Raw genomic sequence first — 26,372 nt, forward strand, 5'->3', positions numbered from 1 at the left:
GCCATAAGCATTGCTAAAGGAAAAACCCCAGAAAAACACACTTACCTCTTCACTGTTCAGGAAAAGCAGATGGACAAGGAAAGGAAGGAAGAGAAAGGGGAAAGAGGAAAAAAAGGCAGTTAATTAGCATTCTAACTGGAAACAAGCAGAAGAATCTTAACAACCATAAAAGTTGGTGGTTGAACAAAAGTTTTTAAATGCCAACAGTGTATTAGAGACAGAAAAATGGGAACTTACTCAGACATCTTGGTTTAGATGGTTGTGAGCCTGAAATGAAAACCAAGAGAAAAAGTTTACAATTATTCATGCTTGTGGTCACGTTTTTGTGGATTTTAAACTCACTTTTTTTGTGGATTTACAAACAAAGCAAGACTCCTCTAGAAAATAAAAAGAGGAACGGGTCTGTTCTTATTTCCCAACTTCACCAATTTTTCATCATATAGGGAACTAGGCTGCAGTTTGTAGATGAGAGGCAAACATCTCCTCATAGCAACACAAACCACAACATCAAAGGACTTCTGGAAAAGACTAAATGGGGTTGAGACAGAAAAAGAGAGATTTGTGACAGTGATTCCTGCAGGTATGTTTCTGGTCTGACCCCCACAAAACCATTTTAGTCAATGAAGGAAGAAAAGGCAAAAACTATTTTCAGTTTGCTTCTTCACTTTGCCATTCAACCTTACTTCACTTCATAAACAAGAAATATCCCAAAGCCTGCAAAGGGTCAGCAATGACCCCAGGTGACAAGGAAGGACTCCAGAGGATGCCACTCTGCAAAGGGTCAGCAATGACCCCAGGTGACAAGGAAGGACTCCAGAGGATGCCACTGTCAGTGTATGCACTCATGAGACAGTGGAGCCTGTTGCAGCAGCCTCAGCACAGCTGGAAGTTGTGGTTGAGTCGATATAAGCACAAAAAAATTCCCCAGGCAACCCCTTGCATTTGCTTTGAGTGGAAATTTTACACATACAACACAGTGTATTAGGGAAGAGATGGAAGAGCACCTTTGCTTTGCTGTAAATGATTTCCACATAAATAGAATTTTACTTTACTATCAGAGCAATATCTACTTGCACCTCCTAAGCCTGTCCTTTGCAGAGCGGCCAAGGCAGCCGCCTGCAGAGCTGGGAGGCTCTGTCAGGAGGGGAAGTGTTAATGGGGGCTCATGCCCGAGGCAGGAGGCACAGCTCGCAGGGCCAAGGAAACTTTATCCTGGAAAATGTGCGGGCCCATCACATTGCTTCAGAGAGGAGAGGCGGGGGGAGGAAAGTGCTTCTAAAAATGGCCAGGGAGCTGCAGAAGGAGCTGCAGCTGTCTCCTGGGACGGCCGCCTTTGGCCGGTGCCAGCCCCGTGACTCGGGGAGGTGGCGGCGGTGCGGAGCGCAGGTGGCGGGGCCGCAGCCGGGCCCAGGAACGCGGGCCCTGTGCGCTGACACCGCTGCCCCGCACACGGCTCCCGCCGAGCTGTTCTGCGGGAAAGACACCCTGAATTGCGATGTCGGGGCCTGTCCCTGGGTGTTTTTAGGCAGGAAGGCACGGCAAGGGTAGGGAGCTGGAGGGTGCGGTGTAAGTTGGGAGCATAGCCGAGTCACCGCAGGCAAGGATCCGCAATCCTATGGCCCTGCTTGCCCTCGCCACTCGAGCTGAGAGCAGAACCAGCCAAGGCACGGGAAAGCACGAAATCAGAAAGAGAAAAGCTCAGTGGAAGATACAGCGCGAACTTTTCCAGTGAACAGACCCTCTCTAATAAGCAAAGGATGGAGAAAGTGTTATTCGCACCCCTGTTTCTCCCAGCAGGCCACCCCCACCTGGTATTTATCTCCTTAATACTCAGGTAAGTAAATCTGCTTCCCCATCACTCCCTAAGAGCAAGCTGGGTCAGTAGGAGATATGCAAAAATGCTCACCCAAGCCTGGAGAAAATCAGTCGTGCTGGCTGGACAGGATGGACAGACGAGCCGCAGGCAGCTGGCTGAGTAAGGAGGTATAAAAGGGCTTCTCGGGTGGCTCAGCAGAAAATCCACCTTCTCTTTAAGGGCATGGAGACCTTCTCAGACCAATGATGTGCAAGAGTCTGCTGTGCACCTCCCTTGGCTGGGGCAGGCCAGGGCAGGAGAACAGGAGAGGGCAGCCCCCAGGGAAGGAGGGGTGGGGAGGAGGAGAACATCTTCTGCTGTGGGATCCACAGGAGCTGGGGAGGTGTTTTTCCTCAGAAGTGCCAAGTAGGGAGCGCTCCTCTCCCTTCTCCTGCCACCAACCAGTCAAAATAGATATGGCTTCAAATCTGTGGGGAGCCCAGGCTCTCTGCACACAGCCATCCATCTGCAAGGCCTCTAATTAAAATTTCCCCTTGGATACACAGAGTGGCTTATCCATGGACAAGGGCATGACTCAATTTGCCTTCAAGGGCTTGGGAGGAACTCTGCCCTTCAGAAAGGAAGAGAAGAAAGAGCTTGCACCCCAAATATCCACTGCCAACAGCATATGCAAGAGCAATCCCTTAATAAGCCATCCAGTACTAACATGCTTTTTTAACCTCAATTATTTCTCTTACACAGTAAATACTTGTAGCTCTTCCCTGTGTGAAATATTTCAACACAACTCAGAGATTTTTTTGAAAAAAAGCTGTGAATCTGCTGCAGGCAGCCTCAAGCCTCAAATCCAGCCAGGGGCTGGGCAGACGCAGCAGAACATGGGGGAGCAGCCCCACACTGACACCAAGAAGGGTAATCCCCTCTGTGGGACGACCCAGACCCATATCTCCATGGATCTGAAGGAGAAGCAGGTGGAAATGTGGCTGGAAATATTCCCCAGCCCTTGTCACAGCACATGTAGAGCGTGTGTGTAGGGGATCCCATGGAGACAGGGACCCAAACAGCTCCTGCTCTCCTCCCCCAGGCCAGGCACTCCCTCCTCTTCCATCCAGGGCCTTTTAGGCTGATTCAGACAAGGCCCTGACAATATTTTGCAGGTGCCTCCCAGACATTATATAGATAGTGGCAAATCCCTTGCTGCAGGCTTCCTGTTTTACCATGCTCAGCACCACACAAGTAGTGCTGCAAGTGCTGCTGAAGGATGAGCAAGTCCTTGCTATGGGGCTGGTGTCTCACAGGGGTTTGCTGTGGTAACAGGGGCAGGAGGGAGAAACCCCCAGCATGGACAAGGCTGGGTGTGCCTGGACTCACATATCCCACTTGGGATATGTCCCTTTGAAATGCTGCAGCTACACATTCTGGCCTCTGCCGGCCTGTCAGTCCTCCAGAGAGCCGCTCAGCTCTTGGTGGAGGAATCACAACTGGGGGAGTTTTCCATTCAAAATTCCCCACAGGCAGGGGGTTTCCTTCAGCTCTCTGAGAGGAAGGCATCCTGGACCTCCTGGAGTCCAGGCATGCAGCACAGCAAGAGAGATCTGCTCAGAATTTCAAGGGAGTGGTTATCACCTTGTGACAGGAAAGTGTTGGCCTGATCTAGTGGAAGAATGAAGTTCCAAGAAAGAAGTGCCATGACCAAAATATTGGCCAACAGAAGTGTTTGTGGGATACAGGAGGAGTGGATGGTGAGGTGTGGTAATAGCATGAGCAGAAGGTCGAGTCTCCAAGTCTGCAGAAGGCTTTCCATGGAGCTGCCTTGCACAGGGGTTAAGCTGCAAGGCAGCTTTCCCAGAAAAAGAAAGAAGCACCAGACTTAAATGGCATGAGGAAGAAACCAGTGAGGAGAAGAAAGAACAGAAAAACATATCCATGTCAAAGCTAGAATCCATGGTTAACATTAGAAAAGACAGTAGTTTCCAAAGGAATTATTTAAGTATTTGAGTGATGAGAGAACAAGTTTCTTGCAAAAAAGCTCAACGAAGGCATAATGGAGCTCCAGGCACATCCTTCAAAGAGGTGTTTGTCTCTGAATATTAGGTAGGTGAGGTAATTAGGCAGGGGCCAGGAATGTATGCACTGTTCATACTTGGGTACTTTCCTATGGACCATCTGACCTTGTTCCTTTCCCTCATTTCCCCCCACCTGAGCTAGAGGAATGCACTATGGGTGTGGGCCACCATTCCCAGAGCACTTCCACCATCCCGCGAGGTCAGACAGAAGGAAGACCTGTCACACACAGGAGCTTCTGCACAATGTTTTAGAGACTCAAGTGCAGCTCTTTTGGGCCAGGCTCCTCCACGGAATCACCACGTGGTGAAAGGATGAGGCTGATGAATCCATGGAAGGTGCTCCTCATGACACTCTCCTACACCTTTACACCTTGCCTCCTCTTCAGCATCCCACAAGGATCAAGTGGAAAGGCACTAAGGAGTGACATGACACCAGATGATGCTGTGCCTTATTCCCAAGGATGACACTGTTAGCAAAACACAAGCATGCTACTCAGCAGCAATGGTGATCTCAGTAAAAGTTCAGGCAAGATCACTGGGAAAACCTGTATTTGACTGCTCTTTGCTTTCCCAAAATCTCATTGCACGAAAGCAAAGCACATGGCCCCATCCTGCCCTGGACATACCCACTGCCCTCCAGTTGATGTTCCCCAGGTGGATGCACTCAGTTACCAGAGTGATGACGGGTCCTGTGAAGGGGCAACACACCAGTGGGTTCCTTGGGATGTGGCTTTTTCTTATTCCTCCTGAGGGATCTCTTGGAGCTGGCACGTGGTGCAGGGGGCTGAATTTGGGCTCAGAGCCCCACAACAGCAGCAAAAAGAGGGACAAGTGACAGGAGAGCTTGGCCTTGAAGGAGAGTCTGCTGGAGAAGGCAGGGGAGGAGCAGGGGTGGGTCTGTGGGCCTGCATCAGGGACCCATGTTGTGGATTGCCCCTCTGCTTTCAGCCTCTTCCATCTGCCAAACAGTATAAAGAAAAGGACTGGTGAGACCACAAAAACTCATCTCTCCAGCTTCATCAGCAAGGAGACATGCAGACCAATCTTGCTGAAGCAGTCATTTCCTTCTGCTGATGGTGCTAAGAAGAGTGACCAGGGTATCTTGCCTTGTTGCAGGATTGTGAACACCACATCCCCACCCTTCTCTTCATTCACTTCACTTTTATAGTCAACAACTTTGGACAAGTGCCTGTAGGAACAGAAAAACTCCCTATGGACACACATAAGTACTCACACATGGCTGCTTTTGATAGAAACACTGGCCTTGAAGAGAAACAAGGCATTTTAGTGATCCCTTCCACTCCAAAGGGACACTCTCTGGTGCGGGCTTCCAGAAGAGTTTGCAGCTCACTGCAAGATAGAGCCTGAAGGAAGGGCAGCATTTCAAAATGAAAACACAAAAGGGTGAAGAGAGGCTTCAGGGAGAGGGCAAAAACGAAAAAACTCCTCTGGATGAAGTCCCTTCTGACCATGGTAGCACACAGGGGCTTCAGTCTCCAGTGATGGAGGGTCTGTGTTTATAGCCAGGGCTAGGATCACTCAGTTCCCAGCACAGCCCTGGGCACAAACCTCACTCCTCTGAGAAGCTTTTCTCACTTCTGCCCAGGACCAGAAGCCTTCGACTCTCCCACAGTGTGGCCCTTCCTCCATGACTCCAGGCTGAGTTGGCAGCCCCCTGGAAAGTGAACACCTCTGACAAGCACTGGTCCGTGCCCAGGCCTTCAGCATTTAATGTGTACAGGAGGTGATCCCTCTGGAATTTCCACCCAGCTTGCCCCTGGATAGTATTACCGAAGTGACCCAACACCTGATCACAATCCTTCATGTGTATGCACATCCTCAGAGCCTGGTTAAGACCAGGGTATGAGCCAGAATGTGTCTGGAGAACAAGCTGAGACCTCTGTGTGCTCAAATGAGTATGGCTGAAACGTGTCTTTGCTCTCAAAAGGTCTTTCAGGCTCTCTGTGCCAAGAAAAAGCAGCAGCAAGAACATGGTGTTAGTTTGAAAAAGGCCACAGAGCTCAAGAAAAATTGATAAATCACAAAGCTCTTCTCTCCCCAAGGTCAGCAATTGCTCTACAAACCAGTAGCCATGCAAGGAATGACTCTCCAGAATTTATCTATTCCAAGCACTCTGGCTTTTTATAAATACTGTGTGACCCCAGACACCTAATTTTACCAAAAAAAAAAAAAAAAAAAAGCTGTTAGCTGCAAAGACCCTTGGCAGCCTCACCTACCTGCACATTTTGAGAAACCCTAGGGAGAAGGCAGCTGCAAGGAGATGGGCCTCTGGAGGCTCTTCCAGAGGTGCTTCTCATTCAGGTTTGGCAACGGAGGGGATGAGCTCAGAGTAGGAGAGGGCTGCGCCAGGAAAATTCAACACACAACACCACTGAGCATCTCTCAAGAACATCCCCAAAGCCAATTAATTCACAGAGTATCTGCCTTCTTTTATGAAGGCAGGCCTGAGTTTAGCACATGTGCAAAAGTTGGGAGAGGTGTGAGATGAGTGCATCCAAAGCAGAGAAACCTTCAGCAGAGGCCTTTGCAGGTATGAACACATCTTTTGTCACATCCAGAGTGAACACCAAAGCCAAGTGTTTTAACTGGATTGTGTTAAGTGAAAACCTTCATGCCAAGATTCAGGCTTCTATGCCTAAACTGCTCTGACTTGCATGTAAAAGTTAAGAGGAAAATGCTCTATATCCAGGGCAAAACCAGATGTCAGCTGGGCTGGTTTCCACGTGAGACAGCCACCTCTTGTATGGGCACTGGGCTCTTCACCGGCTCTTCCAGGGGGACAATGTTTCTTTTACTAAGTCAGCAATGACTGATTCACAACTCAAAGTGCCCATTTCCCACAGAGAGCTTTTCAGGCTCAGACAAGGACATCTGCAATACCCATGCTCACAAGCAGGGTGATTAAACACTTGTTTGCAAACCCACCATCTTCCCAGATGCTACTCACAGAATGCAAAATACTATCTGGGTTGGGTTGTTTGCAGGTCAAGGCCTCTTTTCAGCTCAGTTAAACTCCTCTTCCTAACTGACTGTGCTTGTTTCTGCAATTGAGTGGCAATAAGTGCCTGCAGGGGTTTCACCAGCTCTCTGTTAAGTCAACAAAGCTGGCTGAGAAATTCCCATCTTGTTGACATGCAACAAGTCATCACTGATGGACACCCATTCACCCATTCACTTTTTGCCCAGCAGCATGAAAGCTATGCAATCCTCATGCTGCTTCTCCTTTGGTTCCATCCTACCTAGACCTAAAATATGGAGAAATGAGAAGTCTGTTTTTTCCAAGTCTGCCCACAAAGTTCAAATTGGAACTTTGGGAAGCAGCTCTGTGCACCCATTATTATTCCTGTTTCTCAGACTGGATTGCCTGGGGCTTCTACCCCTCCCTTCCTGCCCATGGCAGGGCAAGGTGCATTGAGATGTAAAGTGGTCCAAACAATATTTCTGTATCCAGAAGCAAAACAAGCCCAACCAGGGGAAGGACCACTCCCAGACACAAGAGTCCCAGCAGCAGTCAGAGCAGGGGAAAGGGGCTGGGAAAGGGGTGGAGGAAAAAGGGGGAGAAAAGTGTAGGAGAATGAGGATAGAGAAAGACAACTAGGGATAAGGATCCAGGAGCTGGAGCTTTAAAAAAATAAGCCCATGCATGACAAAAGTACACATTTTACCCATAAAATTGTAAGGCATAAAGGTGCTAACTAAGGAATATTTATAAGGCAGGCATTCTTGCTCCTAGTGAGAAGAGCTTAGATGCTCTCCAGCTCTCAAAAACTCTAAGACTAGCCAAAAAATCTGTGGCTGGAGGACAGCCAGCCCATACCCAGGCCTAATGATGACAACTCATAATGATTTTTGTCTCACTGCAGACGACTGGTGACAAGCACATATGAGGCTCAACCTTCTCCTTGTGCAGCCCTCCCATTTGATTTCCTTGAGTGCAGGGACAAATAACAAAAAAAAAAAAAATATCACTCAATGAGGGAATAATTAACTTTGGGAGGGACTTCTGGAGGTCAGAAGTCTTGGATCTAGAAGTAAATAATTGAGATTATAAAACTTAATAACAAACATCTCAATTTTCTGTGCTTCTTTTCTCTTTTATCAGACCTCTGCTTGGCCCAAGCCCTGCTTTTTGCCTTGCCACCGACCTTCAAAGCTGCTAATTAAATGCAGAGAGATAAACTCCCCAGCCACCACCTGGGCACCTTGGATGGACTGGATACCTGCAAAACCCTCTTTGCCCCTGTGGTGCAGGATCAGGCAAGGGCTGGCTGTCGCCTCCTGGAAAAATCCACTCAGACACCTCCAGCATTGCCACATGGCTACCAAGGGGCTGTGCAGCATCGCTGCTTTCTCTCCCTCTTGAACACGGGCTCCATCTCCAGAAGAAGGACTCTTGGCTGGTGAGGCTCTAACGGGGACCACAGAGCAGATGACACAGCGACCCAGCTCAGAGCACGTACTGCCCTGCCCTCTAGGTGCAGACACGGAACACAGCACAGACAAAAGCTGAGGAGGAGTCGGTTTTCCCCCTCCTTTACTTCTCTTCTTGTCTCATCTTCCACCTTCCAAGCGCAGGAGGAGCACTGGTGAGGCAGAAGATGCTCAGACATCTGCCTTTGATCGATGAGGGACAAGCACCCCCGCCAAGGCCACAGGGAGGTGGAAAGGAGGTGGCTTGCACAGGAGACAGGGCTGTCTGCCTTGCTGCAAACAGGCTCCCGAGCAGGCTGTGCTCATTTGGGGTGAAATAAGGCATGAAATGAAGCCCAGATCCACCAACCCTGCTTCAACCAGCTGCCAGCAGATACTAAGAGGATCCTGCCAGAGGAGGAGAGTGCTCAAAGCCGTGCTGTAAGGCTTACCGAGACGGAGAAATGATGACAGAGGAAAAAAGCAGCCTTGGCGGTAGATTAAAAACTGGAGCTGGGTGGAGAACATCCCCACCTGCTCACCTCTCCCTCCTGAGCAAACAGCTCGGTTTGCTGAGTTTTACTGCACAAAGGCTCACTCCAGGTAGCCCAGAGCCAGCCCAGCTGGGTGCTCACTCCCACATTCCCCAGCCTTTCCCCCAAAAGCACCATGGGCTTCCCTCTGCAGCTCTGCTCACCCAGCACTGTGCTGGCCATCAGGCACTGAGAGAGGCCCAGGCTGGAGAGAGAAGGGGCAGGCACTGGTATGGGGAGTAAGTAACATTTCTCAGGGAGGGGCTGTCTCTGCACCTCCTTCAACTGCATCTGTTTTGGGTATGCATATACTTTTATGTCCAGCCCCATAAATTATGCAGTGAACCTCAAGGCTATGACTTCGAAATAAGGGGACTGGAAAAAGCACAGATACACATACAAAAATAAGAACTGCAAGTTCCAAAAGTCCTTTCTGGATGCTGCATAGCTCTAAATCACCACAACAGCATCACCAAAAACCAACCTGGCAATAGATTTGGAACCCCAACCCCAATTCAGAGATGTCTCCTTCTGCACAGCGTGTTCTAGGCTGATTCTAATGTTGAGACTGAAGGCTGAGGCTTTAAAACATCCCTTTACAAGTCTTTCTCAGGTGACTGATTTCCTCCTCCATCTCATTAGCGGCTGCCAGCAGATGCTGTTTCCCCAGCAGAAGCCACACTTCACTTGTTACAGTCATCTCAAAACCACCCTGTCATTTCTCCCCTCCTCACAGCCACAGCGAAGCCTGGAGAATATTCATCAAGAGGCAGACACAGCAGCAGCTTTTTATGGTTAAGCTTAGGTCATTAATCTCTATAGAGAGTTTTCATAATCTTCCTCAGCTTCATGTTTGTTTAACTCTTGGATAGTCACTCTGTGGAGCTCTGGGTAATCACAGATTAACTGCTTTTTAATATTAATAGCTTTTCATTAATGTGCCAGGCTCTCTTCCCTCCAGAGTCCAGGCAATAGCTATTAGCACTGAGCTGCAGCTCCCTGTGGTGAAAAGGACTTTTTTCTTTGGGGCCAGAATTCCACAGCATGAGCCCAGATCTTGTGTTCTGCTGCTGCTTTGTAGCAGAAGGATTTTAGAACAGGAGCAATTCCCAGTGCAGGGAGCTTCCTCCTGCAGATGGCTCAGAGAAGCTGCTCTGGAGTCACCCCAAACTGCAGCATACTCAAGGGCATGTAGCAGCACCACTCCAATGCCCTCATCCTTCTAGGAGAGATCTTTGCTTTCGCAGCCCCAGCACCAAGGCCCCACAAAGTAGGGTGGGGCAGGACATGTGGCCACAAAAAACCTCCCAGATTAAACATGAAACCTGTCCAGAAGTGATGTGAGGGCTGCAAGCCAGTCTTTACCAGGGTGGTGTGATCACAGTGTGAAAGCAAGAGCCTCAGCCCCTCCACCCTGGCAGGACCTCCAGGTGCCAGAGGTGCAAACCTTGCTGTGCCACTCCTGTAGGACCATGTGAGGTGAAAGGAGCTGACATGGTGCATCTTCATCCATGTGGTGCAATGGGGATGGCCACTGGTGAGTCCCAGAGCCTGAGTCACATCGTAGTGTGCACAAATCATCATGTGGCTAAGTGTGAAGCCACATTGCTTCTCATTTAGCCTCTAGCCAGGACACAGAGCACACATTAGAGAGGCACTAAAGAGCTAGCTCAATGTCTCCAACACCTTCCCCATCCACCTGTATTCCTTCTCTCAAACCTCTTAAGTTCTTCAATATCTTGGTCTTGTTTAAAAGCCTTCACAGGAAACATGAACACACTTCTCGCCAAGGTATTCACAACTAAAGAAACTTTCCACCCATGCCACCAGCACGCTTTATAAATTTCAATGGACTCTGTTTTGCATGAGCCTGAAGCTCTGTGTATTTCCCCTCCAGCCCATGAGCATTTGGATGAGCTGGCTCCTGTGCCCCACTAGCACCCTCTGCTCCATGTCCAACCTTGCCCTGCGACTCCAAGCTGCCCTGTCCTAGTGCAACACAGAGCACGAGCTGCATCAGCAGCCATATCATCTCTTGGCCAGAAGGAGTCCCAGTCCCCTCTGTGCTGACAGTGAGCTGGGGCCAACATGTCTAGAGCTTGCTCAGCAGAAGCCCCTCACTCTTCCAGAAGCCCACCATCCTGCTCCCTGGGTGGAAAAGGAGACCCCCACTATCTGGAGTGCAGGGGCAGCTTGAGGTGGGACTTCAGTCCCAGGGCTTTGACCACCATGCCCGGGGGCTGCAGGATCTGCCACTGGGCGAGGGGCCGGAGTGGGTTGGACAGCGTGTCGGACCAGTGCTGCAGCTAGCTGCCTGTGGCTTGGCAGCCCAGAAAGAGTTTGCCAATGGGCTCATTCTTGGTCACTTTGTCATGATCCCAGACGGAGATGACCACATCCACATTCTGGGGGAGACACAAGAAAGAGGGTCAGTGGGAAGAGGTCTGCTGCAGTGGGGACCTGCTCAAGGAACTTCAGGGAAACCCACCTGGATCTGACTGAAAGGCACCTCAAAAACAAACACCTCATTGAAGTAAGGGCTTAAGGTGTTTTTCTTCACACTTGTCCTTTTTTTCTTCCATTTCTTCCTGTTCAGTATGAGATGCACCTTGACAAAAGGATCTGAAGAGAGAGAGGGCACATCTTGCACAAGTGACAGTTTTTGACTGAAGAACTCAGCCACAAAGCAGCTTTCCTGAGCCATTCCCAAGGAGACCATGGCATCCCACTTGTCACTCCTTATGGTGAAACAGCCATCTCAGAGCTCACTTCCTCCTGCCAAGCTCCCTGTACAATCCAGCCATGACATCTCCTCCTGGGAGATACCTGCAGTACCGCCCTAAGCTGGAGTATCTGTGCTGGGAGTCAGCCAAGGGCTGAATATGGTGTCGCAGCAGGAAGCAGGTCTTAACACCAATAGTTTTCAAGGCTTTGCAGCTCTTGGTGCCACCACTGAGGCCTGGGCAGGAGTAGGAAGGTCTGAGCACAAGCAGCCCCCACTGACCTGAGAGTCCATCCGAGTCCATCCGCTTCAGCTGCTTGGCTTCCAGGATGAGCACCGTCAGCTTGCCAGTGCTGGGGACGTAGCACAGCGAGAAGCAGATCTCACCCAGATGCTCTTCCTGACAGAGAGATGCCACTAATTAGTACAGGGCAGAGGAGCCAGCTCACCTGAGGCTGGAGCACCAGGCTGGCCCAGGTTTCCTGAGTCTCCCCCACTCTCATGCTTGTCCCTAAAGGCTTGCAGGGCAGTGGCAAACCAAGCAACAGCATATCACTCCCAGCAGTTTCCCACCCAGCAGGACCAACCTCCACTTTATTGGCCACCGCCAGGTCACTCCACTGCTCGATGACATGCTGCAGGTTGACACTGGCCAGGGGCAGCCAAACCTCACCAATGATGTCATGCTTGGAAAAGCGGTTGAAGTCATAGATCTGCATCACCAGCGTGCATTTAGACACCTCAGCCTGGGGTACCTGCAGGAGAGGATCCAAAAGCCTGGACTCACTCCTCAGTGGCAGCCCTGCTCCATGAGGGTATTCCTCTCTCACATTTCCCAGTCCTGATTGCACAAGCAACTCCCAGTCTGGGGAGTTTTTTGCACAGGGAGCAGTGTCTGTGCAACACTCTTGATGGAATAAAAAAAAACCACATAATTGGCTTTGTTTGTACCTGGAACGTGAAGGTCTCGTTGAAGATGGGGTTCAGGGTCTTGCGGTAAACCTTGGTCTCGTATCTCTTCTTGATATCAGACGTTAGGTAGACAATCACATATGGGTCAGATGTGCTTCTGCTGTCCATGGCCCTCAGCTCAACTGCCTGCTTCATGCCAACTTTCAGCTGGAGAGGAGTGAGGCACAAGGTCACCAGGTGGAGAAGGATGGGGTCAGGAAGCGGGGAGCTCAATGGGAAATGAGTGCAACAGCGAGGAATGCCTTGACATCATGCAGGCATGAGAGCTAGTGGGCTGCAGGCAGGTGGGAGAGGGCACATCCACCTCAGTGGCAGAACAGAGTGACCATGCAAGAGCATGGCTTTTTCCCTGCTGTGCCATGGCCACGAGCATCCCCACCTCCTGCATGTGGAAGTTGTACTCCAGGGAGTACTGCAGCTTTCCTCGCCGCTTCTGCTCTACTTCCCGCTCCAGGTCCTCCGTCTCAGGCTGGACCTGTGGCAGAGAGCAACACTCAGCCATGTCCCTGCCATGCCGTGCTCCCACCATCCCTGGGGCTGGGCAGTGCAGCAGCAAACCCCTCAGGGGGGAGGGAGGTGGGATTGAGGGGAAGGCAGGACGCACAAGGTTGATCGTGGTGGAGTTGCTGACGGCGCACAAGCCGATTCTCTCCTTCTTCTTGTGCTTCTTCTTGGTACAGCAGCACTTGATGATGCAGATGAGGAAGAGAAGGAGGAGAATGGCCCCTGCCACAGCCACAGTGATGAGCGCCCATTTGGGTACTGGTGCGATGTTCAGGGAGCAGAGTTGGATAGAAGAGTTAAAACCAAGCAAAACATACAAAGTACATTTAAACTTCTTCCTGGTGCTGCAGCATTAAGGAGTTGTACTTTCAAAGTTGCCCCTAGAATCCTGGATAGGCCCCATGCAAGGAGACCAAGGCTGAAAACCATTCCCCAAATGGGTAGCAAAAATACCCTCTGCTCCTGAAGTAGTGTGGTACTACTCTGCAGTAATCCCACCCTGATGGAGCCCACTAGAAAATGGAATTTGAAGGGAGAGTGAAGCAAATACACAGCCTCAGAGTCCAGCAGCCCCACCAGGTAGTGCTGCCTGGGAGAGGAGGGCAAGAGACGCCATACTCACACGGGATCCAGCTAAGCCAGCTGTCCAGGGAGCCTGGCCAAGCCGTGGTGGTGATGCTGGTGTGTGGGGAGGCTGTAGTCCTGCCTTTCCTGGCTGCCACCGCCATGGCTAATCTGGGGTGACCTGGGAACACAGGCAAAATTAACAGGGTGGGGATTTCCTCTCCGGTAGCACGTGTGCTGCCCATAGCCCAGGGCCCTAATGAGAGCAAACACAATTAAAATATAGAGCTTAGGGTAAGTGATTAGAGCTTGGCCACATTGACAATGAGATGTGAAATGGAGCGGGAGGGAGCTGCTGGCAGGGAGGGCTCTGCGCCAGCCCTCCTTCATATCCTTGCAAGTCTGCCTGCTGAAAGCAGGGAGATTGCGGGGTCCAGGGAGTTTTGAGAAGAGGAATCACTTGGCTGTAGGGGATAAAAACCAAGGGCTATTTTGTGCTGGCTTCCCCCCGGCCAGGCAGAGTGAGCTGAAGGGTTTGCTCAGCTCCAGGAAAGCCTCATCATCAGCTAACACCCCTTTTTGGCTATTGTCCCTCCTGTCTCAGGGCTGAGGAGAGGTCAGGTTGGCTCCTGGGCTTGCAGCAGGGTCTGGTGCCCTCCTTGCCAGTGGCAGTGCTGCCACCGGGCTGGGGCCACACCGGCTCGGAAACTTTCCGTGAGCTCAGCCTGTGCACATGGGCAACGCTGACACAGCCTGAGGGAAGGCTTCAAGTTTAAAGCAGGATGGTTTTACAGCATTGCTTTCCCCACAGCAAAGCTGTTATTCTAGCATGAACACTTCTTCATAGCCAAATTCCTTTCGCGTCAGCGGGACAGGTGTGCCCGGAGCTGTGCTGCGCGGTGAGCGGGTCTGCAGCCACCAGGCACGGGTGGCACCCAGCCCCGGTGCCCGGGCTGGCAGGTATGTGTCGCCCTGATTCTTAAGTTTTTCTAAAGCCTTCTGAGTTTACATTCTGTTGGAAAACTTTCCCACACAATTTCTGTAAACAACATATTGTTTTGCATTCCTTCATGAGGGTGGAGAAACTTGATGTACTAGTGGTTTGTCCAATGTCTTTGGAGAGGTGGCCCATTCACTCTCCAATCCACTGTCTCCTTTGGAAAAGTATAAAAGTTGGAGTCAGAAAATAAACTTTCTCTTTTACCTTGCAAAATAGCAGGTGGCTCGCGTTGTGCTTTCACGTGTCCTATAGCGACAGGTATGTGCCTGTGGCTGCCAGCCTTCTGCCCCGCGTTCCAGGGGGTGCCTGCTCAAGCAGCCAGCTCCACCTCGCTCTGCCTGCACCCTGCCCATCCCAAGGTACTCCTTGCATGGGGATCTTCCTAGGGAGGAGGAAACCATGTCTGCACTTTGCTGAGCCCGCAAAGCCAGCAAGCAGCCTTTCTTTTTCCAGCAGTGTACTTTGCTGCACGTGGGCAGGGGGCTGGAGAGATGTGGGAATTGCTGTCACCCCTGCGGCATCATTGCTGGGACAATAAGGTGTGGGTTAAATTACTTGTCCATGGCCACCTGGGACTTCTGTGCCATTGGACACCCCAATCATCGCTCAGGTATTTTAGAGGTGCCGGCTGCAGCTTTGGAGTGAACAGTGGACAGGACAGCACAGGCGAGCAGGCATCCACCCAGCACACAATTGGGAGTGCCAGTACATTTTGCCTGCCACAGGCTGGGTCACATTGGTCTAACATTGACCCTGGTTTAAAAAAACCTTTATCCCAACCCCAAAGAATGAACCAAGCCACCACCTTGGGAACGATGGGGACAGCCCTGCTGCGCTCTGGCACAGGAGGCATAGTCTCAGTGGGCAGTCTGCTGGGAGCATCGAGCATCCGTGTTCCTGGAAAAGGGGCTGGGGGAACCCTGGCTCTCGCTCCCACCCTGTGCTGACTGGGTTCCCAAATCCAGACTTACCAACAAGTATCCTTCCCAGTGTCAGCCTCCCCTCCCTGCTGTGCAGGCTCCAGTCAAGCCACCACGTGTGACAGGGACATGCTGTGGGCTGAGATGGGAGCCCACTGGGCACGCCGCTGAGGGAGCAGAAGGGATGGTGGCTGCACTGCACAGCCAAAACTGGAAAGTCTGCTCTGCCAGCTCAGGAGCCAGGTGGCCCCAGAAGCTCCGCCAGCCTCACCTCACCGCTGACCCAAGCAGTGTTCATGCAGGTGAAAAGTCAGCAGGGAACTCCCTGCTGGACCAGGAAGCAAAACCTGCCCTCCTGCCTGCAAGAAGCTGGAGGGCATTGCTGCCCAGCTCCATGCACTGGGAAATTCGCTTCTCTGAGTTATCCCTGCAGCAATGCTGGGCTGGAGGCTGCAGGCTGTGCATAAGCTGCTGTGTGGCTGCAGGCACTTAGCATAAGGGAATGGACACCTTCAAGGGGATGGGTGCATGACTGCATCCATCCCTGGTGAGCTCCTTAGCCCACAGGGCATGCACTGTGTGAGGGCCTGCAAAATGTGTGTGTGTATGAACAGGAATGCTCTGCTGCAACACAGCAGGGAGGACAGACAGGGCAAGGGGATACTGCTTGGGTGGTTTCATCCTCCAGCACCGACAGAAGCACCAGGCACACAGCCAGAAGCAATTTCACAAGCTTCCATTGCATTAAATTTATGCTTGTAAACTTCTTCCCTTGCTGCCAATTCAGCAAAGTCTGCCCGAAACCTGCCTTATCACCACGTAAATTTGGGGTGGTGTCAGCAGCAGGGAGCAATACTGCAAAACTGCCAGTGCCTAGTGCTGGTGTAGATACCCAGAAACCAGACCTGTCCTAGCTCTGTCCCACCACCCTAACTCACCAGTCCTTCCAGATTTTCACATGGCCACAAAGGCATTCCACAGCGGGTACCTAGCCACAAGAGAGGGCTGAGGGCTGCCCCTCAGCCACCCAAAAAAAAAGTCACACTCACAAGGGCCTTGCACTCCTGCTGCTCAGAAAAGCACCATCTCCAGGAGCAAGAGATGCAGGAATGATGATGCAGGAATGATGCTGCAGCAAACCTCTGGGGAAACTTTTTGCTCTAAACTGGAAATCCCAAGGGACACACAACAGAAACTCATTATGAGGACAGGGGAACAGGGAATATTAAAATCCTCCAGCGAAAAGGGGTCTGCATATGTACACTAAAAGCTGAGCACATAAGGAGCCTTTTCAACAGGTTGTTTGCTAGAGACAGCTAAAAGAGAAGAGATTCAGGTCTTAGGAAGAAATTCTTTACTCAGAGGGTAATGAGGCACTGGAACATGTTGCCCAAAGAAGTTGTGGCCTCATCCCTGGAAGAGCTGAAGGCCAGGTTGGATGGGGCTCTGAGCAAGCTGATCTGGTGTGTGGCACCCCTGCCCATGGTGGAAGGGGTTGCAACTAAATGATCTTTTGGGCCCTTCCAACCAAAATCATTCTGTGATTCTATGATCTCAGTGAGACCAAGCTGCACAGTACCCTGGTGGCTTCCCACATTTTGGGAGGAGATTTGGTGATCCTGGTGATAGCCTGGTGTCATGCAGGGGGACAAGTGCTCAGCCTTAGCGCAGGTGAGTTTGGTCTCATTGGCAAGAGCCAGGCTGGGCAGCCTGCTTCAGTGGAACTTGTTCCAGCAGCAGGGCAAAGGAAAAACTGCAGGATGGTCCTGTGTCAGCCCCCCCTCCCTTGTCATCCTCTCCCCCCCGCATCCCTGACAGTCACACTCTTGGACAGAAAAGGGGTGTTGAACTATCTTGGCACCATCAGCCCCACAGGGCTGGGCGCCACACAGCCTACCCAGAAAACTAAAATCCTAGCCCCAAAATCAACCTTCCTCAGGACAGCATGTGAGACAGGGCTTTCAGAAGATTAGGGAAAAGAGACCCAAAACCATTGCAGTAAAATTGCAAACGCGCTGCACCCAGCCACACTCTGCCTTTGCTCCCCGCATCCCTGCATATGCCATGAGTTACTCTCGGCCAGGTACCCCTGTTTTTTTCAGTCAAAAATGCAACCATTCAAAGGCTGGGAATTGAGAGGACTAGAGGCACGCTATAAATGCTCCAGCTGCAGAAATAAGACATCCCGGCTTGCGGACAGCGATCAGCCCCTAAGCACAAGCAGCGAGAGGGCTCCGCAAGCAGGAACAGCGCCGAGCCCCCTCCGCAGGGTGACCGCGGCCGTGTCCGGAGCCAGCCCCAGGTGACCGTGATCCTATGCAATGCCAGCTGGGAAATGCAGGCTGGCCCGGGCACGGTGCCAGCCAGCTGGCTGCCTACAAATCCCGGCTCCCGCCTGCTTCCTGCAGCGCGGGCAGGGGGAAATATAAACAGCGGCGCCTGGGGCAGGGCGGGGATCCGTGCCGGGGAGCAGAGGCAGCGCTGGCGGTGAGTGTGGGCTTTTCTCTGTGTCTGTGCAGGGGTAACATCTCCTCCCTGCCTGGCAGCCGTAGGGAGAGCCAGCAGCGCCCGGCTGGAATGTTTTCCCGCGGTCTCGCAGCGAGACGTGTGCCTGCGCGGATCCGTGTGTCCGGATGCGAGCGGCGCTGCGGGTTATCGGGGCAGGGAGATGGAAAGGAGAAGTCGAGCTTGGTTTGCAGTGCTTGGAAGAGTGAAGCAGAAATTACAGGTGGATTCTCCCACCAGGGAGGGCTGCTCAGTTCCGTTGCCTCCTTGCGTTTAATTTTGACTTTCAGAGAATACTTGGCTGGGATTATGTCAGAGGAAAGTTTCTGCCTGCGCTGCTGGGCTGGTGTTTGCCAGCCTCTCTGGGAGGAGACCCCTTCCCAGCATGGGGTGGAGGAAACAGAGGGATGCTCAGCATCTCCTGGCTTGCCAGGCAGCCCTGCTGCAGGACTTTCTACTCCTCGGGCAGTCGAGGACTGCAGAAGCCAGCACTGAGCCCCTCATGGCAAGGCTGTGGCTCTCACGGCTGGCATTAGCCAAGTGTGTTGCCCACTGGCTGGCCCAGGCAACATTTTGCAGTCCCTGAACAATAAACATTAATTAAATAAAACTAGGGCAAAAGACAGGTCTCTGTGGAGACCCTGACTTGTCCTTTACACTGCATGTTGTCTTTGCTCTTTGCTTGCCCAGCCCCCAGAACAGTAATCAGGTAGGGCCTGTGTGGCTCACAGGGCTATGGAAGGGTAGACCAACCCCATCACAGGGGTCTCAGCCTTTATCCAAGCCCTCACCACACAATTCTACTTACTCTGGCCTTCTACATTTGCAGAGGCCTTTTACCTCTGCAAAAGAGCTGCTGATGCAGTCAATTCCTTCATTTGTAGATACAAATTCACCATTCAGGCAAAAGTGGCAGAAAGGCAACAAGGATGTGAACTAGAAACCTACCTGTAAGATCTAACCTACTTTGGCTTTTAAAGACAGCCTTATTTTGCTTGGAAAAGAGCTGTACAACAGCTTTCAGCAGTTCCACACAGTTTTTCTCTTTGAGAGAAACAAAAGTAAAAATAAAGCAGTGATCTGTGTTTGAAAAGCCGCTTTTCCATGGCATTTAATTGGAAGTACTAGAACACTTTTTCTCAGAGCAAAGCCGCTGTCAGCAGAAACAGGTTCATTTGGGCTGCTGTACTTGGTGTGTAAGATATTTCCTGTCTCCTTTCCACTCTTCCCCCTGTCAAGAATGACTATAGATTGGCTACATTATAATCTGTCCATTTAATTTTATATTTTCTTTTAAAGGCTGAGAGTTGAAGATGGCAGAGCTGGAAAGCACAGTCATAAACACCAATGTAAAACAGGTAAAAGGCTGTCCATTACAAAACACACATCCTGTATTTCCAAACCAAGTTTTGGAATGCCACCACAGAAGAGAACACACCACAGCCCAGAACTGTGGTGGCCTGAATTGCTCATGCCTGGGTTTCAGCAGAAGTGGCTGTCCCAGGGCTGCTGGGCACCTGGTCCCAGTGAAGTCCACGCAATTTCCAGTTGCTTGGACTGGCTAAGTACGTTTGCTCACACTTAAATTTTGGAGCAGCCAGGGAGAAAGCAGCAGTTTCTCTACATACACAGAGGCTTCATTCAACTGTCCAGAACAGACAAAAACAAAGGGTAGTACCCCCAGTATGTGCAGAGAAACCCAGCACAAACAGATGACTGTGGCTGTGTTGTCCCCATAAAGAACAAAATTATGGAGCAATCCCCTCAGTGTGAGCTGTCCTTGGAGCATGTGGCACTTATCAGACAGGTTAAGGTTTCACAACTGCCAGCCCCATCCTTGGTGGCCTGAAAATGAAGACTGGGTGTGGTATCTCTTGCATCGGAACTGTGACACAGGGGTGATACCTCCAGCACCCAACCCTACCACTCTGGTTGGTGCCCCCTGCTCACCCCACCTCCATGAGCTCCTTCTCTGCTGTCCCCTGACTCCTCTTTCCTCCCTGTCCTGCAGAAAGACCCCAACACGGCACTGGTCATTGCTGTGACCACCAGAGCCATCTTCAGCCTGGAGGAGGAGCACAAGCTCTACCTGGAAAAGGGCAAGGAGGAGTACACAAGGCACCAGCAGGCCAACCAGGACAAGCCCCTGCCACCAGGCACAGCCTTTGCCTTCATCCAGGTGAGGCCCACACCTGTCTAGGGGCACATGCAGACACTGGCAGGATGGGGTGAAAGCTCAGCTTTCCCAGCTTTAAGTCTCAACTCCCATCACGGGGTGTAGTTATGCCTGTGCTGATCTCTTGGCCTCGTTGCAAGGCATGGACACCTGTGCTCCTGACCAGTCCATCTCCCCCTGGCTTTTCCAGGATGGTTGCTCTGTCTGGCTCTCCATAACATGCCAGCCTTGCCAAAGCCGACAGATGCAGCACAAACCACTAACCTTAACTACAAAAGAACCCCTGCAAAGGTACTGCAGTCATGCGTCTTTAAAAGAGTCCCATCTCCTCCCAGGCAGTGCAGTATGTTAACAAGAAGATCCTGGAGAGCAACCCAGAAGAAAGGGACCTCTTTGACATCCTGGTGCTCTCCAACAACAGCCCAGAGAGCGGTGTGCGCATCATCAACAGCGCCAAGCACTACGGTAAGGGGGACCATCCCTGGCAGTGCCTGACACCCCTGGGAGGCTGCAGAGCACATCAGGCACCACAGTGGATCATCAGTGGCAAACAGAGAGCCAGGGGATACAAGGGAAAGTGGGGAAAGGGTTCTCTTAGAGCCCAGCTCCCCTCAGCCATATCTTTCACACCAGGAAGTCTGGCAGCATTTTGCACGGCCCGGGCATGTTCAGGCAGGTACTGAACATAAAAAAAATTGTTTACAAAAGCCACCCTAAATCCCAGAGTGCTGTCAGGAGGAATGCTTATTAAGGGAAGGATAGAGGGAATATTTACCTGCACTCTGCAGTTTTACAGGAGCAGCAACAGGTCAAGAAGATGCAGCAAGAACACAGGCACTGGGAATCCATTGCCCTGTGCTCTTGCAGCAAAGCACACCGAGACCTGGGGAGGGAGTGAGGGGCTGTGAGGAGGATGTTGCTCCATAAGACTTCACTCACATCCCTTGTCCTGAAGGCCTGGAGATCTCCAAGTTCTGCTTTGTCAGTGACGAGGACTCCACGCAGTACCTGAAGTCCCACGGCGTCAAGCTGTTCCTCTCAGCTGACAGGACAGATGTCTGCAACGCCCTCCGGAGAGGTACGTTCTCCCCTCCATCCCATGTCCCCAAACCCACCACACTTTTTCCAAGCAGCTCAGTACCAAGAGACAGCACCAGAGCCTGTGATGTCACAGGGACAAGGTGTGAATGGCACATTGATTACCAGTACAGTCCTGAACAGTTCAGTCTCCTTTTCTGTCCTTACCAGTAGCGTGCAAACACACCAAGCTTGCTCAGATGCCCTCACAAGTCACTGAGTGCATTATGCATCATTCTGAAAACAGCTCTGCCATTGGCTGGTCATTCCCTGCCTGACATTTAAACCTTTCTAACCAAAAATGCAATTCCATTCATCAGTGAGAGTTTATCAGTGATTCCCAGGACTTTGTGAGGATGCCACAGAAATTTGCTGTATTGGTACATGCAGAGTTACTGCGTGTGCAGTGATAGATGTTAAGCACGTGCCTGACCTCAATCAGAGGCAGTGCAGTCTCCCCAACTCCTCTAATGGGGTAATCACCTTCTTATTAATTCACTTGGGTACGAACACATCAGCTGGCCACCGTCCTTCAAGGTCAGGAGCAAGCTATCTGCAACCTGGACTTTCCTTCACTACACAGCACATTCCTGGAACCTCCTTGAGAGAATCATTGCCCTGACAAGTGTCTCCCATCTGGGAGCCTGGGTCCACATATGAGGGTGGGCAGAGAGCAGCTTGTAGGAAGAGACTGTAATTAAGCCAATTACCACAATCAATGGAGATGCCAGCCCATATTATTCACACCACAGAGTTCTAAATCTGGGCATTAAAGATTGAGGCTTGGCAGGGTGAGCAAGCACCAGGAGGAGGGCTGCTCATGCCTTGACAACCACCCACCATCTCTTACCACACTTCAGTATCTCCCCAGACCTCGGTTTCTGATCAGCAGCACTTTCTCAGGGGATAACACAGCCATGGGAAGGCTGGGCTGACTCCTCTAGAAAGCTCCCTGACCTGGGGGCCCTGGCATTATGATGTGGGACAGGGCTGCAGCAGATGCGTGGGGAGCAGCTGGCCGTGCATGAGCTGCCCCGGGAAGGGGTGTCTCTCCTGACCCCACCTTGCTCTGCCTCACAGGGGTCTCAGCAGCGCTCGTCTTCCAGCAAGAGGTGCAGGCCCCCAGCACTCCACTCCGCGTGGTGTTTGACGGGGATGCCGTGCTCTTCTCCGACGAGACAGACCAGATCTTCCAGGAGCAGGGCCTGGAGGGGGCAGTGCAGTACGAGCAGGCGATGGAGGCTGTCCCCATAGGAGAGGTGAGCATGCCACCTCACTTCCATGGGCACCCACAGGCTCTGCCATCTCTCCTGCTAGGGCTTTGGCATGAACAATCATGAAAACAGAAATCCTTACAGCGTCCCTATGCATCCACTACTCAGTCCCTGGTGTGGGCGTGATCTGGAGTCTCACTGGAAATGGATCTGTTATCTCCTGTAAATAAGCCCTAAATATCTAGGATTGTGGCTAATCCCAACACCACCTTTTGTAGCTGTGACCTCTTGCTGTCCAAATCCTTGCAGGACTCAGACCCAGAGGCACTGCTTGCTGGAATGTACCTTGCTGGTCACTTTGGGATTAGGATGAGCACCACAAAGCTCACCTTCCTCCCAGGGACCACAGTACAGAGCCCCAGTCCCAGCATTGCCCGGTCCTGGAGCCCACAGGCATTGTGTGCTCTGCAGAGCCCTGAGAAAACCTGGGAGAGGAACAAGTGGCTTCTACAGGCAGAGTAGGTGTTTGCTTATTTCCCACACCCTCCCACCTGTCTTGCTGTCCTTCCAGGGTCCTCTGAAGGCTTTTGCCATGCACCTCGGGAAGATGCGTAAGAAGTTTGGCCAGGAGAGATCCCCCATCCGCACCTACCTGGTGACAGCCCGCAGCGGCCGGGACATGGGCATCCGGGCCATCAAGACGCTCCGCGAGTGGGGTCTGCCCATCGACGAGGCTTTCTTCATGGATGGGGCTCCCAAGGGCCCCATCCTCGCCCAGATCCAGCCTCACATTTTCTTTGATGATGGGCTTCATAACATCCAAGGGGCCCAAAATGTGGGGGTACCCTCTGCCTGGGTCCCTTCCTGCTGCTGATGGGCTGCAGGCCAGCAGTCCTCCATCCCAGCTACACAGGGGACTGGGGCAGTTGGAGGCAAAACTTGTGGTGGAGAAGGAAAGATCTCCTAACGTGCAGCAAGCAAATCTCAGGGAAAGGGGACGAGAGCATGGACTCCCATGCAAAGCTTGCTGCATATTTCTGCTCCTGATAAGAGGTTCTCTGCATCTTAGGATAAAGCCAAAAGACACAACTGCTCCAGGACGGGAGGACACTTCTGCTGTGACACTGAGGATGACACCTACCTGCCCTGTAGGACCTGGGAACTTTTCTCAAAGAAATAAGTGAAGCTAATGCCACACACACAAGCTGAAAGAAGCAAGAAAAAAAAAATGCTAGTTTTGGCTGTGCTCACACAGTCTCCAAGATTGAGCAACACAGGAAGGACATCAGCCTGTTGAACTGAGTCCAGAGGAGGCAGACCAAGATGATTAAAGGGATAGAGCACCTCTCCTCTGAGGAAAGGCTGAGAGAATTGAGATTGTTCAGCCTGGAAAAGAGAAGGCTTCAGGGTAACCTAACTGCAGCCTTCCAGGACCTGAAGGGAACCTACCGGAAAGATAGAGAGCAACTATTTACAAGAGCATGTAGTGACAGGATAAGGGAGAATGGCTTCAAACTGAACAAAGGCAGGTTTAGAGCAGATATGAGGAAGAATACTGTGAGGATGATGAGGCACTGAAATAGGTTGCCCAGGGAAGTTGTGGATGCCCCATCCCTGGAAGTGTCCAAGGTCAGGTTGGATGGAGCTCTGAGTAACCTGGTCTAGTGAAAGGTGACCCTGCTCACACCAGGGTGGCTGAAACTGGATGATCTTTAAGGTCTCTTCCAACCCAAACCATTCTATGATTCTATTATTTATTTCCAGGATCTCTGCCTAAAGGCAGCCCTCAAGACCCTGCATCACTCATCTTGGTTTCCTGAGGAGACTGATGTGCTAGTGAGTGCTTCAGGCAGCTCCAGCCGAACTCAGAAGAGGGAGAAAGACTTCAAAAACTGAAAAGGACCTACAAACCTTTTAGAAATGGGTGCATGGGTTGAAGAAAGAAAGCCCAAGATATTCCTCCTCATAAAAGAGATTGTAGCACAAGCCAGCTTTCCTTAGACATGCATACTGCTCAGAGTGCTTTTAGGAGACAGACCTGTGTGACACTCAGCTCTTGGAGCTGCAAGGCAGGGACAAGGCTACAACCCAGCGCTGAGGTCCCACCAGGAGAGGGCACTGGAGACTGGCTGCCTGCAGCACAAGCCGTGCAGGGGCCCGGGCTGCAGACCAGCACTACAGGGGCTGGGGCAGGACTAGGAGCTGCCCAGCCTTAAATGGATCTCCAGAGCTGTGGGTGGAGGGCATGGGTGGGGGTATCAGGAGCAACTGCTCCTTCCACATGGGGTACGTGGTGTGCTCAGTTACGTGCCTGACATCATACCACACCCCAGACAGGGATGCCTCTCCTCTGGCAGTTTGGATTCAGTTCCTAATTTTCCTGGGGAACAAGGAACCTGCAAGGTTCACCTGCAGGTTTCTTTTCCCAGGGCTGAATGTGAGTTGCCACTAGAGGCCACTGTGCTGCCTGGGGACATGGCACCTCAAATCCCTGCCAGCTGTCCAGAAAAAAAAACACAAATTGGCTGCTCAGGCAGCAGCAGGATTATGGACGAGGAGATAAAGATGATGCTGGCTTCGTTTTTTTTAATCTCAGTGTAATCAGAAAATTATTATTTGTAAAGGCTTCACAAGTGTTGCTCTAACCAAAGCTTTTTCCCCCCCCAATAAATAAATAAACAAGCATCCCAGTGTGAGTGCTTGTTCCTCATGCCTGTATCTAGCAGTGTGGGAGGAAGGGTGGGATAACACAGTGCTCCTTTATATGCATTCATTTATTTATCAGGTGTTTGGAATGTTCATCAAAATGGCTTAAATACACAAGAAAACTTCAGTGGGTTTTGGATTAGGCCCCTGAATGTCATCTTGTATCTATCTCCAAAGCTCACTCCTGCTGCCTTGAGCATGGGAGACTGCACTTCTTGCCTTAGCAAGGGCAGCTGCTGGCCCTGACATGCCACTGGCAGAGGTCCTGTCCCTGCTTTCGTGACCACCATGTGGGTCCAAACTCGGGGCTGCTAGGGCAGGGCAGGGGTGCCAATGTGCACAGATTTGATAGGAAACCACCTCCAAAGAAGCAAAGCCTGGCAGGGTCTTGGCACCAGCTGTCTGGCCCCTGGCCCTTTAGCTCAGTGCAGATGCTGAAATTAGATGTTTTGAGGTGGCAACATCAACAACATCAGCCACTCATCATTCACTAATAATGCTAAGCAGTCGTCAGCTGAGCAAACATTAATTACAGGATGCTCCAAACATGCCCAGTAAGCAGGTGCAGATATTCGTCCCACTTTTGTGCAGGTCAGAAACCACTGGGCTCAGTGTGGTGATCCAAGCCCCCACCTCTACCCCTGCCCACCACACACAGCTAGCTGCTTCCCTGGCAACTGCTGCTGGGGACACAGACCCGGTGCTGGAGGTGATGGTGGTCCTGGGCATCTTCCACCGCCCTGACCCATGGCGTTTTCATTGCCTGGTCAGGACCAGCAGGAGCTTGGTCACTGCCTTGGGCGAGAGGAAATTTGCTGAGTCAAGTGTGGTGGGACAGGCCCACGTGAGCCACTGCAGTGCGTGGGATGCTAAGGCAGGGGGAAAGCAGCACATGCCTTCTTCCAGCACTGTCAGCACAGTGGGGCATGACAGGGCAAAATGTATCCAAAATAAGAAAAAAGGAAGGAAACTCAGGGCTTGTGAGGTTGCATCATATAGGACCAAGTACAGCTGCTTCAGGGTATAGTTCAGCCTTGTAGCATCAAAACTCCCCTTATTGCCCTGCTCCAATGATGTGCCATCGAAAACGTCCTCTGTCAAGGACTGCTGCAGCTTCATGGCCTGCTGTAAGGACAAACTTGCTGTTTCTGTCTTAGAGGCAGCTGTAA

General features: G+C 51.5%; 2 protein-coding genes across 3 annotated transcripts; one reads left to right on the plus strand and one right to left on the minus strand.

The window, feature by feature from the left end:
• Positions 1-232: 232 nt before the first annotated feature.
• On the minus strand, positions 233-17,296 carry SYT8 (synaptotagmin 8). Of its 2 annotated transcripts, XM_041716529.2 has the most exons (8): positions 13,664-17,296; positions 12,917-13,299; positions 12,517-12,684; positions 12,153-12,320; positions 11,848-11,965; positions 11,332-11,465; positions 1,907-11,248; positions 233-267 (listed from the first exon to the last, which is right to left on the minus strand). In XM_041716529.2, the coding sequence occupies exons 1-7, from the start codon at positions 13,848-13,850 to the stop codon at positions 11,150-11,152; spliced, it is 1,257 nt and encodes a 418-aa protein (XP_041572463.2). In that variant the 5' UTR covers positions 13,851-17,296; the 3' UTR covers positions 233-267; positions 1,907-11,149. The 2 variants fall into 2 exon arrangements, with proteins under 2 accessions (XP_041572463.2, XP_072785866.1); XM_072929765.1 differs by lacking the exons at positions 233-267; positions 1,907-11,248; positions 11,332-11,465 and having other exon boundaries at positions 11,609-11,965.
• A 589-nt stretch (positions 17,297-17,885) lies between these two features.
• Positions 17,886-25,182, plus strand: LOC100229613 (cytosolic 5'-nucleotidase 1A). The gene is made up of 7 exons (XM_012573842.5): positions 17,886-18,012; positions 19,330-19,388; positions 20,042-20,209; positions 20,542-20,671; positions 21,162-21,284; positions 22,364-22,542; positions 23,069-25,182. Exons 2-7 carry the CDS (start codon positions 19,344-19,346, stop codon positions 23,369-23,371), a joined length of 948 nt encoding a protein of 315 aa, XP_012429296.4. The 5' UTR covers positions 17,886-18,012; positions 19,330-19,343; the 3' UTR covers positions 23,372-25,182.
• Positions 25,183-26,372: the final 1,190 nt, after the last annotated feature.

The sequence above is a fragment of the Taeniopygia guttata genome, chromosome 5 (genome assembly GCF_048771995.1).
Source record: "Taeniopygia guttata chromosome 5, bTaeGut7.mat, whole genome shotgun sequence".
NCBI classification, from domain to species: Eukaryota; Metazoa; Chordata; class Aves; order Passeriformes; family Estrildidae; genus Taeniopygia; species Taeniopygia guttata.

Bases quoted from the DNA above. Each gene is read 5' to 3' on its own strand.
- LOC100229613 (XM_012573842.5), top strand. From the start codon at position 19,344: ATGGCAGAGCTGGAAAGCACAGTCATAAACACCAATGTAAAACAG. The intron at 21,285-22,363 runs GTACGTTCTCCC...TCTGCCTCACAG, and splicing joins CTGCAACGCCCTCCGGAGAG to GGGTCTCAGCAGCGCTCGTC. The intron at 22,543-23,068 runs GTGAGCATGCCA...CTGTCCTTCCAG, and splicing joins AGGCTGTCCCCATAGGAGAG to GGTCCTCTGAAGGCTTTTGC.
- SYT8 (XM_072929765.1), bottom strand. From the start codon at position 13,850: ATGGGCAGCACACGTGCTACCGGAGAGGAAATCCCCACCCTGTTAATT. The intron at 13,300-13,663 runs GTGAGTATGGCG...ACATCGCACCAG, and splicing joins CTGGCTTAGCTGGATCCCGT to TACCCAAATGGGCGCTCATC. The intron at 12,321-12,516 runs GTACAAACAAAG...CCTCTCCTGCAG, and splicing joins ACGAGACCTTCACGTTCCAG to GTACCCCAGGCTGAGGTGTC.